Here is a 20939-nt window from a genome sequence, read left to right as displayed (position 1 = left end):
ATTTCACCTTAAACATTTTTATACACTCTTCTCAAATTGGATAAGGCGTAGTTTAATGTGTTTTAACATTTATTCATTAAAAGAAAATGTGCTCAGATAAATTCACAAACAAACTCCCAGTTGCACTCAATAAGCTGTAAGGTGTTATTTTTTTACTATAAATAAAACAATTAATTAAGGTTGTTAGTTGAGATAAAAAAGTAAATGGCACGAGCGGGATTCGAACCCACGATCTTCGGCTAGATAAGCAGCTGCTCTACCACTTGAGCTATCGTGACCTCGATCCACTCGGACACTGACTTCCATCTCAACTCCACCTTTTGAATTTTCCCTCCTTTTTGCCATTTTTCAAATGTCGTGTAATCGGATTGGATTCTCGGCGACAAATGAAATGACCACGGAGAGCTTTAGTGAAGTATATTTAATTTAAATTCATTAAATTCACTAATTTCGTGGTCCGCTTGACCAATTAAGTTGAGCAGCGGCTTATCTAGCCGAAGATAGCGGGTTCGAATCACTCTCATGCCACTGACTTTTTGATTCCAACTAAAAACCTTAATTAATTGTAATATATTAATTGGTCAAGTGGACCACGAAATCAGTGAATAAAAATAAAACATTGAAACGACCATTTCAAAGAGAAAAACAAAAATCTGTAGTACATGATATATTTTTTCTAAAATTATTCCACAAAGTGAATTTAAAAAATTCCATCAGACAGTACACACAATTCGAAATAAACAATGAAACACAATTAAAGTAATTATACATGTATTTCTGAACTAAATTTCACACACCTAACCTAGTCTAAGATGCATCTCGGAACAGTCAGAAATATTTGTAAAAACTAATTGGTTGTGAAATAATAAACACATCATCATCACTATAATTGTTATTTTTAAATATTTTACATTTTAGTTATTACACCATAAACAAAACTGATGAGGTAATATAGGAGGAACTTATATTTACAAATATTATATGGAATTTCAAAACAAAAAACGTTTTATTTTTTATTTTATTACTCTAAAAAAAATGAATAGGCTTTCTACTGGATATTTGGTTGGCAAACACTATACAAAGCAACCCATATGTTTAAATTAGTTTTAAAGTTCACATTTTTATTATAATAATTTCACACAGACAAAAATGATAAATATTAAAATCCCAATGCACAACCATTGCTTTTCAAGATTAAATTATCAAATAAACACCAAATACAAGAAAATGCTAACAAAGGAGGAGAAAACATTTCTTTGAACAGTCTTTATATACAAATACAATATATACACAGCACGTCTATACATAGATTAGAATTTGGGGGTACAGGTTTATTATATACATCGTTATTTTCCACTATAAGAAGGAAAGCGTTAACTTTATTATTTTGGCATTGTTAGCACCGATCCGTTCGGTCAAGTCAAACAAAATACTCAAAAGGTTGTTTTGTACTGGATTTCATAAACAAAAATATAAAAAGAAGTAGACTGGAAAAAACAAAATAAGAAGTAAATGTAAGTTCATCGGTATTACATAATATTCGAATTTATGGAGGGAAGAACGTGAACTTGAGTGAGTCGCCGCTGGAAATCCTCAGTGTGCTGATCTCTAACGGGTGGTCGACGAACTAAACGCTGAACACGGTTAGCATCAACACCAAAAGGTATCGGGTCGGCCAACTTGCTCCGCAGCCCGAGTACTGCGACCTGTCCATTTTCGTCTCGTACCTATTCTCCTCCACCTTCACCCTCCCTAGACATAAACAAACACAATCAGAGATGTTTGCATCGTTTAAACATTATTCAATAATAAAACAATGGATTATAAAAAGAATAATTATTATATAATTTTCAACATAAATCATATATATCATTCAAATTTTTATTAAAGAGCTTGTTACGTAACGACAAAGTCAAGCAACGCTGCCGTCCTGGACCCACAGGATCGAGAGAAAAAAAGAAAAGGAGTGCACTCCTATGTAGTACGCGGTTAACATCTGCCAAAATAAGAGAACACATTTATCAACGGTGTGCCATAAAAATACCCATTCAAAAGAGGGGAATCTATTTTGTTTTGTTATTAGAGAGAAAAATTAAATTTTGATTTATAATTATATTTTGATTGTATGAGTATTACATTTTATTTTTGAATTAATTTTTTATTGTACAAAAGGAAATTTTCAGTTTTGAATTTACAAAAACAACACATAAAATGTTTATATAAAAAATTTTTTTTTAATTTATTTAAATTTAGTACATTATAATATTACTGATTATTATAATAAGGGTTTATATTGTTAATGTATAATTCATATATTTTTAATTAATTTTTGATTGTACAAAAGCAAATTTTTAGTTTTGGATTTACAAAAACGACTTATAAGATGTTTATATAAAAAAAGATTTTTTTTATTTATTTAAATTTAGTATATTATAATATTACTGATTATTATAATAAGGGTTTATGTTATTTATGTATAATTCATCTCAATGTTTGTTCTTTGTTTTCTAAATTAAAAACTTGATAGATCACTTCAAAATAAAAAATTCAAAAGCTTTATTTATTTTGGGAAAATTGTTGCAAGCATTTTGGACAAGTTTTAATAAATAAAATTAACAAACGACTACAAGCTTTTTCGTTGAACTAAGTGCTGCTATTTAATAAAAATTTGAAGAAAAGAACAAATTCCGTCACGATAAAACTTGCTTAGTTCTCTCTTTAGTGGTCGATGGTGGTTTATGAGTGTACAGTGTAACCAAGATTGGTATATCGGCTACAATTTGGACATAAAATTCGGGTAAAAATAAATAGAGGCTGAAACCATCAAAAATCAAAACAGGTTTTGAGATATCTTTATTTTTCAAGAATACTATTTGTTTACGCCGTAAGGATTACTCGGATAAGATTTCGGAAAACCCCCCGCCACGTTTCCGGCCTCGTCGTCCGCCAGATCGAGGCTTGAATTCGTCGTGTCGTCGTCTTGAGTAATTGTACTTTTTTATAAATCGTGATTCAGCTTAAAGTTTATTTTATTTCGTTTATTGTCTTCATTTTATGAATTTATCGTCGTCATCGCTCCGGTTGGTGAGGTTCCTGAGACATCTGCTTGGTGAAGGTCCCCCGTCCCGACTTTTCCTGTCTTTTTCGACCATTTTCCTCCTTGCATCCCCCTTTACCACAGTTGAGGTAGCTGGACTATCGTCACCGGATGTGTGTTTTTTTTCCTTTTTATTTTATAATTCTTTTTATTTTAGTTTAATTTTAAACCCATACAGTCCCCTTTATCAAACATTATTAAACCTAAGAAGATAGTATGTCATCAGGAATAAATACTTCCGGGTGACACAAGGAGGCGTCCGGGGGCGAAGTTACTGTAGGAGAAGTTGGCGTGTAACAGTCAAACATGTATAATCGAGACGTGGAAGGATAAACTTCGACTATTTGTATTGGGTTGTTTCAGAGAGGATATAGCGGTTTTCTCCTGTTCACTTCCAATTGTTTACCTGTTATAATAAATCAGTTATTAATCCTCCACTTTTGTTTATAATGGTGATCCCCAATCCATTACACACTTTTTAGTATATCTCCAAATAATATGGAAACACGCGATTTTCGTGTCACATTCTTTACGAGTTTAAACTTGGTCATTAGGCAGCTGAGGCTGCAAGAAACGTCAGTAAGGCGTTTGGGGAAGGGAGTGTAAATGAACGGACCATTCGCGGAATACCGAATTGGAAAACGAGCCCAGCGGAAGACCTCCGAATTTAATTGACCACGATGTCCTTAAGCTTCAGGTGGATGAAAACCACTATCAAACAGTCAGAGGACTCGCAGCACAAATAAATGCAAGTGCAGTTACCGTGTCAAGACAATTAGGGGACACGGGAAAAGTCCAAAAGCTTGATTTATAGGGCACTCATGAGCTCACTGAGCGACAGCAGTTAAAGTACCTTGAGACATGCGTTTCATTGCTCGCCAGGCAAAAAACCGAACCTTGTCTTGAAAGAATAATCACTTGCTATGAACAATGGATTGCATTTTTCAATCCAGCGTTGGTCAGGGCAGTGGGTAAACACCGACGAAAGACCGGCACATATACCAAAACTGAATGTACTCCCAAAACAATGATTAACTACTCTTTTTTCCCTAGAGGCGTGGCTATTACCTCTACATCGTACAGCACGGAAATAGACGACAAGCATAAACAATTACTCAAAAAACAACTTGCATTGGTAAATCTGAAAGGTCTTATATTATTATTCCACGACAACGCCAGGCCTCATGTTACAAAACATACTTTAAACAAATTGAAAAAGCTTGGCTACGAGTACTTCAACATCCACCTTATTCTCCAGACTTGTCTCCAACAGATTTTAACCTGTTTATGAATTTAGACTTCGTCAAAGGAAAGTTTTTGAAAATGATGTTCACATCCAAAAAGCGTTTTCAGATTTTGTTTAATTTCAAAGCTTAGAACACTTCAGTTTTGGCATAAAAAGTTGGTCACGCGTAGGGAAAAATGTGTAGAAAATGAAGGTAAATACTTTGAATAAAATTATTTTGTCTTATATAGCGATTTTACTAAAAAAAAAACCATTTACCTTGGAAATGAGTTAATTGTAGTAAAACGAATTGAGTTAATTGTAAATATACATTATTTTAATTTGTTGCTATAAACATTTGGAGCATTTGAAAAAGGGTCTCTTTCATTATTTTCTTTGTCGTTTAATTTAAATTAATGATGATTGAAGTTTTTTTGGTAAAGAGTTGTTTCTTTAATCTATCTTAATTCTTGTTTTTAAACCCCCACCCACCTAATAGAAAAACTATGAAGGTTTATGATGTTGGTTGAACCAAGAGTAGAACTAATCAACACTTGCGAGTTTTTGAATGAAGATATTGTGAAGCGGAAAAACGAAAGAATATAAGAATCCAGAAAAGAATGCCTATGAAATAATGAATTTGTATGAACGTGGTAAAAAGATTCAGTCTGACCTACATACTTTTCGATAGATTACCTAACAACATTTCACTTTGATCAAGTGAAATAAAACGATTATGATGAAAAGCAGTTTATCTACACATTATCAACTACTTGGTAAATTAGAAAGTATGCAGCAATAAAGGTTCAAAATATATCCAGAGTCAGCAACCTTTATGTGAAACTTGTCAAGATCTTATAATTCAACTCAGGCGCCCTAAAAAATCGAGCGCACTGCAGTTTTTATTATAACGTCAAATTTCAAGGCGCTATGAAAAATTTTACTTTCGAGTAACATTATCAATGCAACCACATCAACGTTCGATGGATTTATCACGATATATTAATATTACGTAGATTGCATATTCATTATGTAAATGTCTAGTAGATTTATGTAAATGCAATTGCAAATGTGTACCGTTAACATTTAAAATGACTTTCATAGAAATCACTTGAATAATTTAATCAAAACATCTAAACAAATTAATAGTTAAGAAATCTTGACTTTCAAAACTGGAACTTAGTGGCAGACATTCGAGTTGATTTTTGATGAGCTAAAGCAATGATGTTGAAGTTAATATTTCAGGAATTTGTAATGTTGAGTGTATCACAAAATTGTTTAAACATTGTTTTAAACAATATAGGTGTATCTTGAACTTTCGGTGAGATAAAACTTGGTCGGAGCTGGAGGATAGAAGAACAGTGTCCTTAGCGTTTGTTACATAGAGTAAAAATGGGGAAGGATATCAACAGTAATATACTGATTACTGTAATTGATGCAATCCTATGTCTCAGGTAAGGACTTCTGGAAAAGAGAAAAGACAGGAAACGACTTACACTCTATAGTACCTCTCAGATAGATAGAACTTAAGGATTAAAATGTATGTAGAGGGCACAATCATTTTCCAGAGCAACCCTTCTTCTCAATGGAAGAAAAAATATCTTCTAAATGAATTTTATGTGTTTATATAAAAACGATAGCACAGTAGTAAATCGTTTTTAAACATAATGTATGCCAAACGTTCTGTCAGTATTTATTTAGCGAATAAAAATGCAAAAATCATTCAGTTGTTATAGGAAGCAAGACAGAAAATAGGACGGTGTTTTGCCAATAGAAATACTCTAATGTCAAAAAACTGACACTCGTATTTTGTTGTTTATTTCAAACTATATACATTTTTTCGTTGTAATAATTTTAACATACTTATTTAAATGTAAACCAATTAAATGATATCAGGAATTTATGTTTTAAAAACAATTATTTAATTAAGATGTTTAGAAAGTAAATGCACAAAAACACTGGAAAATCATTTTGTGATAGATTAAAATTTAACTAACAATTTATTACATGGTTTTATGCTTTGTAACACGTATTACGTCCTGTAGTCTTGCGGAGGGTCCTAAGTCTCCTAGGTATCGGGTAAATAAGCGATTGGATTTCATCTTGTGAAACAGAATCCCATTCTCCAAGAAGAGCGGTTTGAAGGTGTTCAACGCTTGTTGGAAGCGGCGAAAATGGTCTAACTTGTCTCTTTATCATGCCCCATACGTGTTCTATAGGATTCGGGTAAGGAGAACTTGCCGGCCAATTCGTTGTGGTAAACCCCACAACCTCAAAGTAATGGGTAACAACTCGAGCTAAATTCGGTCGAGCGTTAATGCATTAACTCGATGTGGTTCTCAATAAAGTGAGCGAATGGGACCACAGCTTCTACAAGAATATCCTCAATGTACCTTAGTGCAGCCAAAGATCAGTTCTGATTATAATCAATTCGGTACGGGCATTGATTCCATCCAATAGCAAAACTGACTGTCTTTGGAAACGCTCATGCATCGTACATGAAGCAAAGCGTCCTCCAAGTCTCTTCCATACAAGGGTTCGGTCGTATGGTGCAGAACCCAAAACGGAACTCAATTGTGAAATTGAGACTTCAAGTATCCGAGCGAGATGTTGGTATGTGAATAGTCGCTTTGGTTTTCGATGCTCCTCCAGCAGTAGAGGACCTGACACTGGGTCTAGGGTCTGGACTACGCTCATGAAGCCTTCTGACGACTGTTTTAGAACACATACTTACATTACATAACGCAAAATACGCAAAGCTTATCCCAGGCCAGACTTTCTTGACTTAAAGCTATATTTATAATATTTTTTTGCTCAAATTTATTGTTTCAACAAAGAAAACAATTTGAAAATCCAAATAACTCGTTGTTCGGCTCTGGAATGGATGAAATTGAACAGATATTCTTTGTTTTCAATCTAAATATTGTAAAAGGATTGGTAACACTCTTTAAAGGTAAACAACAAGTTTTTAATATTGTGTTTGTGTTTTAAGTCAACTATTAATCTTATTACCATGTTATTAAGGAAAATGAATAAATACAGTTTTTTCATTGAATTTCATAGCATCTATTGCCAACAACGTTGTCCAAATCTTTAGGTCGTCCGACTGGAATGAATTAAAGCAGACCTGGGCTCTAATCCCGATATAGCCCATGAAAATATTAGGAGTATTCACGATCTTTGTATTAATCCTGTCAACTCCGTTAAGTCCTGTTAGATCGAGAAAAAAAGTGATGTAGACTTCTAAGAATCGGCTAGTTAACATTGCTCTGTTAGGCCAGGGCCAATGTTTGATGTTACGTCGAAAATGAAGTCGCACTGCTATCTATTAGGGCGTAGGTAACCAACATGGCAGCCATGAGTTTAACAGCTGTTTTTTTGTTTACGCGTACTTTTATTCTCAAATACGCATTAATTAAATCAGACCAATACATTTCTTTTGTTAATTTCTGACCTGTCTTTATACTCGCATACATCTCCTATCCTATAAAGTTGTAGGCTGTTAGACGTTAGGATACAATTAGGTATGTCTGCAGTAATTGAACCATGTCATGTGTCAGTACTTTTCGAGTGCATAGATAGCATTTTGAATGGAAGAGTTGATTAATATTCCTTTTTTAGTAACTTCTGGCATCTTACAATTTAACAGAAAAGAAAACCAAACAAACGACAACAAGCCTTCAAGGACTGTTATAGCTTTATTTTTGGTTCTACCAATCGCTACGCGCAACAGTGCGGAAAAATTAATTTTTAACATGCTAAGAAAAGAAGGGGACGTTCACGATCTTACCGGATATTTCTCTATTCGATTTAACACAAGTTAACATTTTACAGGCACCGTGAATACCCCTATTAATTAATAGTAATTCGAAAAGTTATAAATTGGGTAGAACTTTCATCCTCGACCCCCAACCGTAATTGGTTTTTAACCTTTTCTGAACGACAGGAATTAATTTACTTTACATGATACATAATGTGTAATTATTCAGAAATCGTGACACCAGACCGCATCTCACGATTTCTGAATAATTATCGATTAACGGTCACTAATCACGGCACATAATGTGTAAGTTATCCGCTATACAAATAACGGAAAAACAGGATTAAATAGAATCCCTGAAATCACACAGAAGAAACCTAATTTTTTCTTGTCGCATCTGCAGTATTTTAATTCTGGCTCATTGTGCAGAACCTATCTATTAAGGAATATTGCATTTTGATGGATTGTCCAAAAATAGAATATACGCCTGCTATTTAAAAAATGAAATGATTTTGTAAAAAGGAATTAAAAGATACCATTAAGAAAATGGCAAATGGTAAAATGGAACAATTAATTATATTCGTAAGAGTATTTGAAATCCCCCACTGAAAACGCTTCAAAGGTACGCTTCCAGTCCAATTACTTCGAGTCATTAACATTATAAAAAATCTCTGTTTTATTTTTTTCATTGGAGCTCGTCTGCTTATTTGATGACGCACTTTTATGTAATTTTTCCAAGCTAGAAATCGTTAATGAGAGGCTTTTTTCATTTCGAAGTCATTTACAAGTCTTTCGCATTAATTTATTAGGTTTTAAGTTATTAATTATTTCTTAAAAATTTAATTCTAACATAAATAAAAAGATGGGTTTCATGTATAACGGATGGTTGTAATTGTAGCAAATATGCGTTAATATAACCTTAGAGACGTTTAATTACCATTAATTCAGATATGTGAATTGTTGAATAAAAACACAAAGAAATATTGTACAGTAATTGTGATTTGAAAGAGTTGTGTAAAGAAAATACTATTATCGAAATCATTTTCACATTTATTCAAAAGGCCCAACTCTTGCTTGACCAGAAATTAAACAAAAATTTTCCCACTAAGGGTTGTATGATCGCTCTTGGAGGTAAGAAGAAAAATACTAGCGTGAAATCATTTTGTAATGTTTCAATTGTTTTAATTCTGCCCCAATATACCATTTAAAATACATACTGCGTGGAATTGATCCGATTACCAAAAAATAATTTCGTTTTCTTTCCAAAAACCATTGACCGATAATCCCATCACCACCGATACGAACACCACAAAAAATAATTTACAAGGTTTTTTTTATTGACTGAAAGAACCATCTAAATGTAGTTCAATAAACTAAAGTAAATAGAAACTTCAATTTTTGTTACTAGTCCGCAAAATTTTGTCGACTGCATTCGAAATATTTCTTTGTACCGTCTGTTCGTAATGTAGTTGCTGATGCGTTAGAGAATTGCTTTTAAAGTCTGGAAACTGAAATCCCAGCACTGCGGGTGGTTCTGGTAGAAGATTGAGGGAAAACCAGTTCTTGTAAGGAAAACTTTGCTTTAAAGGAATCGAAGCATGGTAATATACATAGTTTTATAATATATTTCAACCGGCATCAAGTCTATTAGGCCCGGATCGGAAAGAATCAAGAAGATGGCCCAAGTTTTCGCTGACCGACATGGGCACGTTGAGTTTTCCAACTGGGTAAGTGGCTTGATGCTCAACATCGCTCCCTGGAATTAATTGGTACTTTCGTCTGTAGCTCCTTTGTGCGAATGTGTATCCGCTCCTTAATTAATTTTCACGGCAGTCCGGTGTTTGCCGCGGCGATAGCTGACGGATCTTTGTAGGAACAATGCTTCTCCATTAGCCGCGGGGGCCCATTTGATCGCAACTTCAACCTGTTCACGGTTTATCGGGCCTTAACCAACCTGTAGTAACAGTGAATAAATGATCTCTCTTTGATTTTCTCTTTTCTTAACCGACTTGGTTTATTTATTAAAATCTGCTTATACAGATAAATAAAATTAATTCTTACTTTAAGTCTGCATTAATATTAAAACAATAACGTTATTTATTGAAACCCAAACTTTGGTTATTTTTTGTAAATATTCAGGGTGATATTCCAGGATTTCAGACGTTTATATATGCATGATCAATCGACTAAGTACAGAATTGAAAAAAAAAAGACGGTATAACTTGAAGAATGACAGGGCTACACAACAGACTCATTGTCTTCAGATGATAAACCATCGCCAAAAATTTCTTAGGTGAGATGACTACTTGGATAGGTCTGAAAACTACTACTGGATATTAGCTATGCCTTATGATAAGAACACTTATAGCATTGGACTTCATGAGAGACTGGTAACAAACATTAGGGGTATTCAGGATTTTTTTTTTAGATGTTAACTCGTGTTAACGCGAATAGAGAAATGCCCAGTAAGATCGTTAAGGCCCCCATTTCTCAGCATGTTAAGTGTTAATTTTTCCGCAATGCTGCACGTGGCGCCTGGGCGAAAAATAAAGCTATTACAGTCCTTGAAGGCTTGTCGTTTTTGGTTATGGTTTTGTTTTGTGTTAAATTGTAAGATACTACAAGTTAGCAAAAAAGCAAAATTAATCAACTTTTTCATTCAAAATGCTATCTAGGAATCGAAAAGTAATAACCAATGGCACGCTTCAATTCGTGTCGACATACCTAAGTAGTCTCCTAACGTCTAACAGCCTACATCTTTATAGGATAGGGGATGTATCTACTATGAATGCGAGTATAAGGATAAGTCGAAAATTAACAAAAGAAATGTATTGGTCTGATTTAATTAATGCGTATTTAAAAATAAAAATACAGTAAACAAAAACAGCTGTTAAATTAATGGCTGCCATGTTGGTTACCTACGTCCTAACGGCTAACAATGTGACTTGTTCTTGTCTCTTATTGTCTCTTCCAAATATTGCTTTCAATATTATGAGAATTTTTTTTTCTTTTAAAGAACAAGCAATATGCTGTTTCCATTGTAGTTTATGGGCAGAAGTACATGTCGGCACCATCCTGCTCTATCTACCTGTAGAAGTAAAAGATTTAGTTTTTTAGAAATTGAAGATTTCTACTCACCCCAAGTATTTGTCTTCTGTGTAATTGTGCCATTCGTGCGTGTTGAATTTGAAATTCAATATAGATAACATACATATATCATCACATCACATTCCACACATCAAACATTTTTCAACAATGCCTGATACAAAAATGCCTTTTCTATACCGACCTCTTTCCCCACCCCTTCAAAATCCAACATATATAAACATAGAACAGCAATATCTCACTGGCACTCTCAACACGACACGTAAGAATGGCACAATTACACAGAAGACAAACTTGGAGTGAATACAAATACTTTGAATGTAAAAAAATGTTTTCTTGCACTGTATAAGTTCACTTTTTTCCGCATCCTACATGTATGTGTTAAATTTAAACAATGTTTGTAAATCCCAGGCCCTGAAGATGATCTCATTTAAGATCACAACGTTGGCACGATAAAGAAAATGTTTTTCTGAAACTTATATCACACCAGACCGCATCTCACGATTACTGAATAATTATTTATTTGTAGGGTTGTTTGTATATTGGAAACTTTCGACAATGTAATGTTATCCTAAATGTTATACTTAGGACGGTACTTAAGGTAAAGGCATAAATAAGGGTATGTTTAAATTTCGGGTAAAGGATAAAATATTTTGGTCGAAAATTCTATCTTAATGATGCTCAATTTAGTCAGAACTATCCATCGAATTTTAGTTGAGATTAGTTTAAAGATATATTTTCTAGTAGTTCTGATCCCTGGTCCGCAACGACGAATAGGTTGATTGATGCCTTTCCTGGGTGGCAGGGATTACAATCTTTAAAATTCATTGAAATTTTCCTTTTTGACGATGGAAAATACAAGTGAAATAGCAACGAATGTAACTATTAACTATAATACACAATATCTGAATAAAACAGTTTTCAATGGGAAAACAGAAGGATCGCAAACTACTAAATTTGTAAGTAACTATTAGCGGTCTACAGTTTTGAAAAACATACCAAACATTGCATTTCTTTTATTAATTAAAATTTTGAAAACAGGAGCTGTTAAATGACAAAATCAACAAGATGGATGGGCATAAAATTAATTTCTAAAAACCAATTACAAACATCTCGGATAATCTTGATTTACTTTGTAATATTTGTTCCGTCTTTTCCGGGAATCATTTTTGAAAGCTGCGTGTTTTTGACACTGTTAATCCCCTCGTTATTCAAGAAGAAAGTATATTCGGGTGAAGAAAAAACCTTGAACACGAATGTGGCGAGCTGTTGGTTCGTGAGGATTACTTAATTGTTCACTCAACCCAAAATGTCTGTAAATCCGAACGACCAAAAGCGCATTTTGCCTGAACCTTTTTATAATTTGCCCGGTATAATTGGATTTCATGTGAACCCTTTCCAGAAGGCGACTACCTTAATTAGGAACCGAGACGACTAAGTTCTGGGCGGCTTTTGTGGCAGGTTTTTCGCGTCGAACAAAGGCGTTGAATGTCACTATTAGATTTCAATGGTGTGAAAACCCGAGAATTCAGTGAGCTTGTAATTACTAGAGGACGTAATTTAAATTTTAATACACGAATTGCAACCGGATTCTCATGGGAGGATGAGCCGTGTTTCGTACCGCATGTTGTAACAGCTTAAAATGGTTTCCTTTTGTGGTCGTTTTGTTTAATTTGCAGGAGCGTTTTCGAAACGAATGAATTCGTTGAGTCTTGGGTTGTTATAGTTGGAAAATAAACAAAAGCACACCGTTCTAAAGAAGAAACAACAGTCCCTTTACAATTTATGACAACAACCAAAATAATAAAATTTTTATGCATGCTAGATTTACGATTTTAGTAAAAACAGAGTTGCACATGCTTAAACTAAATATTTACAATCTCAAAAATAATTTCTTTCAATTAAATACTTTTCAAGAAAGGTATTGGTTGAGTGAAAAAGTCACTGTCACGAGCAGTATTCGAACCCAGCTAAATACGCCGCTGCTCTACCACTTGAGCTATCGTGACTTCGATCCACTCGGACACCAACTTCCCATCTCAATCCACCTTTCGAATTTTCCCTCTATTTGCCATTTGCTATTCGAATCTCGGTGACAAATGAAATGGCCACGGAGAGCTTTAGTCATGTTATACTTCGGTTTACTTACTAAATCCATTAGATTTCGTGGTCCGGTTGACCAAATAACTTTTTTTAATTAATTAATCTTTACGTAATATATTGTAAGGTATTATATAAAAAAGTCAGTGTCACGAGCGGGATTCGATCCCACGGTCTTCGGCTAAATACGCCGCTGCTCTACCACTCGAGCTATCGTGACTTCGATCCTCTCGGAGACCAACCTCCCATCTCCCCGTTCGTGACACTGACATTTTTATCTCTACCAATAACTTACATAAAGATTTCTTAATTGAAAGAAGACCACGAAGTCATTCAAATAATTTTGAAAAACGTTTTGTTCTAATATGTATAGAATTTTAAATAGAAGAAGCAAAACCAGTATTATTATTTTGACGAATAACAAGAAAAATACCAAATGAACTAATTATTTGTTTTTATTGAAATACTGACAATGTTAAGATTTAAACAAGACCTTGTGAGAGATCGGTTACAGACTGTTACAGAATTAATACTGACTGGCTTAACTTGCTTTATTAGCGTGTTTAGCCGGCCTCTCATTACTTGATAACTAGGCATCTTATCTTTATTGCGTTATTATCTATGGCGTCTATTTATCTAATGACGGCCTTATTGTGTTAGAAAACAGCCATGAGGTTGGAGACAGGTTAACGATGCACCGTAAAATTCTAGGACGTAAAAATGTTCAAGGGTTACATATTGCGTTCCTTCAATGGTAACTGATTGACATTTTAAAACTCAGGAGAACCGATCAACATTCAGTTATTATATACCAAAATAAATATCTTACGCCAAAATATCATTCTTTTTATGTAAGGACTTGGTGAAAATGAAAAAGTTAGTATCTTTTGCGGGGTTCGAACCCACGATCTTCCGGTAAATACGCCGCTGCTCTAACCACTCGAGTTATCGTGACGTCGATCCACTCGGCCACCAACTTTGAAAAATGGCAAAAAAAGAGAAGTGCTTAGAGCAGCGGTGTATTTACCCGAAGATCGTGAGTTCGAATACCGCTCGTTAAACTAACTTTTCAACCAAGACCTAACAAAAAAAGAAGATTAATTGACAAAAGTAATTTGGTCAATATGACCACTACACATAAGTCATTTTATAATTTTAAGACATAATTTTAGGACATTTTCTTGCTTGTAACACTATCTTTCTATTTTCAAAAGAAATCGGAAGGGTTTTGGCAAATAGAGCGGATTTTACGGGCTATTTTGAAAGAAGATATACAGTTTTGTGTTTCTTACTTTTTAATAAAAACGTACCTTTTTATTTTTCGATATTACATGAATATTTAAATTTCTACAAAACTGATTTTGTGGTGGCGACAATATGGTGGCTTCTCTTTTCTTGATGATAATCTTTTGGTTGGCATAATGCAGCATTGATACTGCCAAATAAGTTTCTTATCTTCATAATGATAGTGGGGTTTTCTTAATTGTTTGACACAGCCTAATAAACGCATGTCTACCTTCCCAGAAGAATGACATAAATGGTTTTTATCATGAAAATGTATCAAAAAAGTATTTTAAAAATCATATAATTAAAAAATGTGTTTATCAGGATGAAAATACTAATTTATAATTGGTAAAAAATTGCGATCGGTTGGCGATTTTGATTTTCAAAATTTGATGATTGTACTGACATTGGATTCTATCTCCACAAAACCTGCTCAGGAAAGCGTCCTAATAACTTGGAATTACCTGCATCGATAACCCAGACACATTGCATAGTTTAATTGATATCAAAAATCTTGCTCATTTATCTATAGCTTCTTGTCTAAAAGCAAATTTATTTTGAGATAGACCCACCAATTATGAATTGTGATCAGCAATGAATCCTATACAATAATGATTTACAAGTTACCACTGCTAAAGAACCTAGGGCTATTCGAAATTTTATATAAAATATCAATGTGGAATATGACGTTTTGCCTCCAAGTCATACCATTACATGAGACCCGTTTAATGACATTTTGAATAGGTGACGTTAATAACCATTGTTAAAATTCATTTCTCATGGTTCTCAATTGAAGAGGATATTTGTAAGAAATGTAGTTTATTTCAATAAATAAAACCGATATCTTGCACGATGATTTGTTGCCACCTGGTCCAACCATCACAGCAGAAGCCAGTTACATTTTGGAACGGTGAGTTTTAAAACTTAGAAAAATTCTACCCAGTTTGTTTAGCCTAAATAATTCCCATTCCTCTATTGTGATAAAGCTCACCAGCGTACCATAAAAATTACAAGGGACAATTAGCTTTGACATCCTCCTCCAAACTCGCCGGACCTACTGACAACAGATAACCTTTTCAGAACCATTTGCACTAATCAGATGAAAGTACAAAACAACATTGATGCAAAACGATCGAGAATCATTTAAAGGATTTATTATCGTACTTCTCGTTGGGAGAGAGCATTGAAGCCAATGAAGATTATTTTAATGAACAAAATGTTCTTTTCTGTACTAACTTTGGTTAATTTTCTTACGCTAACGAAGGAAATCAGATGGCATCGTCTGAGCCAAAATGTACAATTACTTGAAAAATTATAACTTTAACTTAAACGACATGAATATTCAAATGATATCGTTTATTTTAGAAAACGTTATTTCACTTCTGACATTTTTTTGCTATGATGGTACAATCTTTTTCCGATATTTTTGTAACCCGGAGTCTTATACATTTATAGCAAATGGCTTGCGGTTTTACATGAATAAGGGAGCCGGAACGGAATTAAAATTGCTCGTCGAAGCATAAAGACGCCGATTTTCTGAAATAAAGGGCGATGTAGAGATATGCAAAATCTTGAGATACCCCATTTTAAATTATTCCAATTCAGAGGAAAGCACCGGTAAAAATTCCCTCCCATTTGCATGATATTGACGGCTTGTTTATATGATTTTCCCGATAGCGGAAACGGTAATCAAATAATTCCGCCCCAACTGCTTGGAAGACGATGGCGAGATAGGATCGTCGGCCGCTCCGAAAACTAATTCAGCTTATCTTCCTGGCAAAGCCCTCGGCCTGATGTTTCGACAATGCAGATATCGATGACACATGTCGATAACCGAGGACGTCCAAATAAGCGCTGTCGATATCACACGGACAGGTATAATCCGGTGAAATTTGATAGATTAAAGTTGACGGAAGGTTATGAAATACGTCCAATTTTCTGTTATCCTTCCATTCTACATCTGACGGTTTTCTGTTGGAATTCATGTGCAAAATAAAAGCTGGTATATTATGAATGAATGAGCCCTAATTTCGCTCCGCCTGCTCACGCTCGTTTCTGACAAAATTCTAGTTTTTGTTGTTTTTTGTCCAGGATTCATTTCTACCTTTGTTGTTGTGTTCCTAGCAAGCAAAACCTTAAAAACAAATTTTTAAAAATAAAAACATTCATATAAGCAATTGCTTTTAAAATGCCTTTGTCGATCTGTGGAGCATAAAACTCGACGGTTAATTTTTTCACATTTTTTTTCCTGCCAAACGAGTTGAGGGTTTTTGCTACCTGCAGGACTATTATATTCTTATATTAATAAATATTTGTTTAGCGTTCTTTGATTGCTTAGCTTTATTATTACATTTTGAGGCTTGCTTTAGGTATTCAGAACACCCTGCCTAATTATGAAGAATAAGTTTCGGCACTTGAGCCATTTTCATTACAATTTTTATTGCACCTAACCTGATCATTACCACCCTACCCATTCCTAAGCAACGTATAATGTTAAATACAATTATTTAACCTTTTCATTTTATTGCATTTATTATACATTTAATTTGTACTAATAAATAAAAAACTGGTAATTATTATAGCACAAGTTCCGAAAAGGAACCATTATAAGTAGTGAGAGTTGATGTTAACATGAGTATGTTTAGTGCTGGGTTTAGCAATATTTTTTGTGTGTCCATTTTTGGGTCATCGGTCCTGCGTTATTGGGGAGTGCGCTTGAGCTAGGTTAGGTTGGATTGGGTTTTGGTTAGGAAAATTATATAGGGTTTGGGGTTAAAAATAGGATTATGTTAGAATCATGGTTAGGGATAGGTGAGGTTAGGTAGAATTCATGGTAAGAATTAGGGTTTTGCTAGGGTTACGGTTAAAGTTTGGGACAGATATGGTTAGCTTGGATTTTTGTTAGAGTTATGGTCAGGGTTAAGTTACAAATCGATGATTCAATGTTTTTATGTGAGGTTTTGTTATGTTTTCGCTTAGAAGTGGTTCAGGAAGAATATACAAATTCATTATATACCACATCAGAGGAGCTATGTACAAAATACAGGCAAGTCGAAAAGCGAAAGTTAACATTAAAAACAAAACAGTAATCTTTAAATACAGTTCAATATTTTTAAAACCTAATAGGGAAACGTTGCACAAACTAACGTATTACAAAAAATTAATTCAGTTAAGCATATTGTTGTTTCCACAACTTTTAGTCGTTTGAAATTGCTTACCTTACAAAATATCTAATAAAAATATTCAATTGTAAAATGCAGACGTTATAAAATAAGTTATAAGTAAGGTTATATAGTCAAGAGGAATTTTAAATTTCAAGTAAAAGTGAAAATGGATCTCGGTCAGTCGACTATCCACAGCGATAAAACATTAAGAGAATTACCACAAAGAACAGTTAAAGCGTGAAAAACGTCTGAACATTATCACCAGAAAAATATATTAACAATTCTCTCTAAATTGTTTAACCCAAATAAATGCACAATGCCAACACGGGCGCAAACTTGGACTCTTACCAAAAACATGGTAAAACTATTTTTGGCAGAAAAAAACCGTGGTGAATATAGAATATGTAAGAAAAAAACCTTTTCGCAAAAAATAAAAAATAAAATAAAATCTACGATTATTCTTCAGTTCGGTTTCTTTTAACTATAAAAAAAATGCTGATAAAATTTTCATCTATTCTATCTTTACTGCAAATGAATGATTTATTACTGTGCCGCCATTAATTCATTCAAAGCTATAATTTACATATATATTATATAAACGCACACGGTTATGGTATAAAGGAGCGAATGTTCGAAAGTAGGGCCGCCGTACGTACAAATGTTTCCCCTCCCCCCCGCCATAAAAACACATACACCACGAGGGTTGATATGACAATTATAACCTTCAACCATTGTTGCCACAGTTCACTCTCAATCTATTTAAAACCTACCCCTTTCCCGAAAACATTACTATACCGATTTCTTTGAACACTTCTAGCCTACAGAGCTGAACTTTCCCTAGACTCTATAACTATCTTGTAAAAATTATTACTTAAACAAACATTTTTAAACAAACCTTCTAATATCCGCAGAAACCAAACCTTATCAAAACCAATATATAACAACATAAATGTTTTTATAAAATATATTGTAAAATACAGCTACTAAAAGTATATATTTTTATGATACTGCTGCACCTTTGTTTCTTTGTTTCCTAGTTTCCTACGATAACTTTGTTTCACTACGCTCAATCATATATATAACTTTCAAAACGTACAAATAATATTATTACAGTTAACATATATAAACTATTTTGAAAAATAATAAACGTAATTTACTACTACTTTTGATTATTACTTATAACAATTTTGCATAAATTTTCAAATAATCTTTATGGATTACGTTGCTATTTGGATACAATTAGTGTTAGGGATGTGTAATACGTGCTTGTACTAATGTCATTTACGGTAAAAGAAAACATTGTACAATTAACAATTGTTCTCTAATAACCGAGGCAGGCTTGAATTTTCAATGAACATAAATCTAGTGACTAATAAAACGTGATTAAACAAGTTTCTCCGGAAAAGCCTTAAACTGGCCGACAGCATTAATTGAATTCTGCTCTGTCTGTTTACATTGCAATTCTTGCCATATTTCACTGTATAGAAAATTAGACAACGACTCACGTTTGTTATATTTTGTTAATATAAACTCGTAAGTAAAAAGTAGAAATTTGAAGCATTTGCAAATTGCAACATGCAGTTATTTGATTGATAGACATAACTAAAAATTACGAGTAAACGAAAGGTTTAAACCTTTCTTTTCCTTTATTTCGAAGCATGCTCATTTTTTTAAACGATTTTTGTTTCCAAAGACCAACTCCAACGAATATCTCAACGGAATACAAATGTTTGCGTTCAAGTAACCATATAGAAAATTACGCTTCTCCCTTAGAACGCTACCGCATACCTGTTATTTTGTTTAAAAGTTAATTCAAAGTCGGCTGTAAAGGAGCAAGTTTAAATTTTCCTAACTTGAAATATGCATTTTTATCGTTGATGATTTCTGTAAGTTCAGCATATACGCAAGCCTGTTACTTCTACTAGTCTTTTTACTCAAGTAAAAGCATTTTACTCAACTTTAACTAACAAATCAATTCAGACTACTTTACATAGTAGAATAAACGTTGAACTCTTGTAAAATGTATATAGGATACATAAGATAATATAAAGTATATATTGCTGGTAATAAAAGTAAATTAAACTTTATGGAGAATGGAAATTCATTCACTCAACACCTTTGTTACTTGGTACATTTCAATTTTGAAATTATCCTAGTATCGATTTAACAAATGTGAAGTATTTATATATGAAAAGTGCTCCAAAAAAATGAAAACTAGTTTAAACAAAGAGTTTTCTCTATATAAATATAACATAACCGGCCAATCCCCCCATTTTTACAATTTTTTTTTTAACGAGGGTCATATCAACCCTCAAGGTGCCGTTGGTACAAAAATACCCATATGTAAGAATGTCGGGACGCTGTTACAATGCTTAAACCGTTGCGGCCACCCCGGTATTATTATGAATCTATTCTGTGATTGGAACAGCTTTGTCATTTTAGCTCCCAAAATATTCATGTGGTATTCGAACGGGTACTTATTGTTGCTTCATCACCTTTAAAATAAGTTTTCAAATTAAATTAAAGTAATTCCAGTTCTACAGGGTGTCTGCCAGGGTTCGCATCAGCAAAAGTCATATCAACCCTCAGGGTGCCGGTGTTTTTGAAAAAAGCCCAATTGTAAGTATGTCGTGACCTAATGTAGGGCCACTGGATTCGAACCCGGGACATGTACCTTACAGTGATGAGAGCCGAATTAACGCCTAAACCATTGCGGCCACCGACGCCCTCTGTTTATTGAAATTGCCACTGTATTTTGAAGTATGCTGAATACAGAAAATTTACAGCGTTTCGCATACATTATCCCCAGATGGAGTTAATTCACGTTTTTCCCCTAGAAGACCGCCAGAGAAATGGATTAGATAGGCGGATAGCCCAAGTTCGCAAGAAGTATAAATCTGAAAGAAATGTGTGCTTTCGAAGAACCGCTACTTGTTGTTTCTGATACGTCAATAAAACTATTTTACCCCGGCGGCATTAGAAATTTAACAACCCGAGTTTGGAAACGTGCCCCGTGATGCAGGTCAGAACCATTAAATTCCAAATCGATTAATACATTATAAAATGCAAATAAGTCTATTTTCGTCAAAGGAATAACACATCTCCACTACTTTCTACTTAATTCAGCATTGCTATTGAATTTTTTTTTTTTGTTTGTCCGCTATTTAATTAATTCAACATATTGAAGAACGCACTTAAGGGTTT

The 20939-nt window shown here is 33.8% G+C and overlaps 1 protein-coding gene across 1 annotated transcript in view; it reads right to left on the bottom strand.

The window, feature by feature from the left end:
• Positions 1–694: 694 nt before the first annotated feature.
• Positions 695–20939, bottom strand: part of LOC106670331 (neurotrimin-like) — a 103954-nt gene continuing 83709 nt past the window's right edge. Inside the window, exon 9 of the mRNA XM_024230222.1 lies at positions 695–1752. Coding sequence (XP_024085990.1) covers positions 1628–1752 — 125 coding nt within the window. The 3' untranslated portion in view covers positions 695–1627. The remainder of the gene's footprint in view (positions 1753–20939) is intronic.

This window comes from Cimex lectularius, unplaced genomic scaffold (genome assembly GCF_000648675.2).
Source record: "Cimex lectularius strain Harlan isolate CLEC.00 unplaced genomic scaffold, Clec_2.1 scaffold348, whole genome shotgun sequence".
NCBI lineage: Eukaryota > Metazoa > Arthropoda > Insecta > Hemiptera > Cimicidae > Cimex > Cimex lectularius.
Note: the sequence above shows the minus strand (reverse complement) of the source record. Positions and strands in the feature narration are given on the sequence as shown.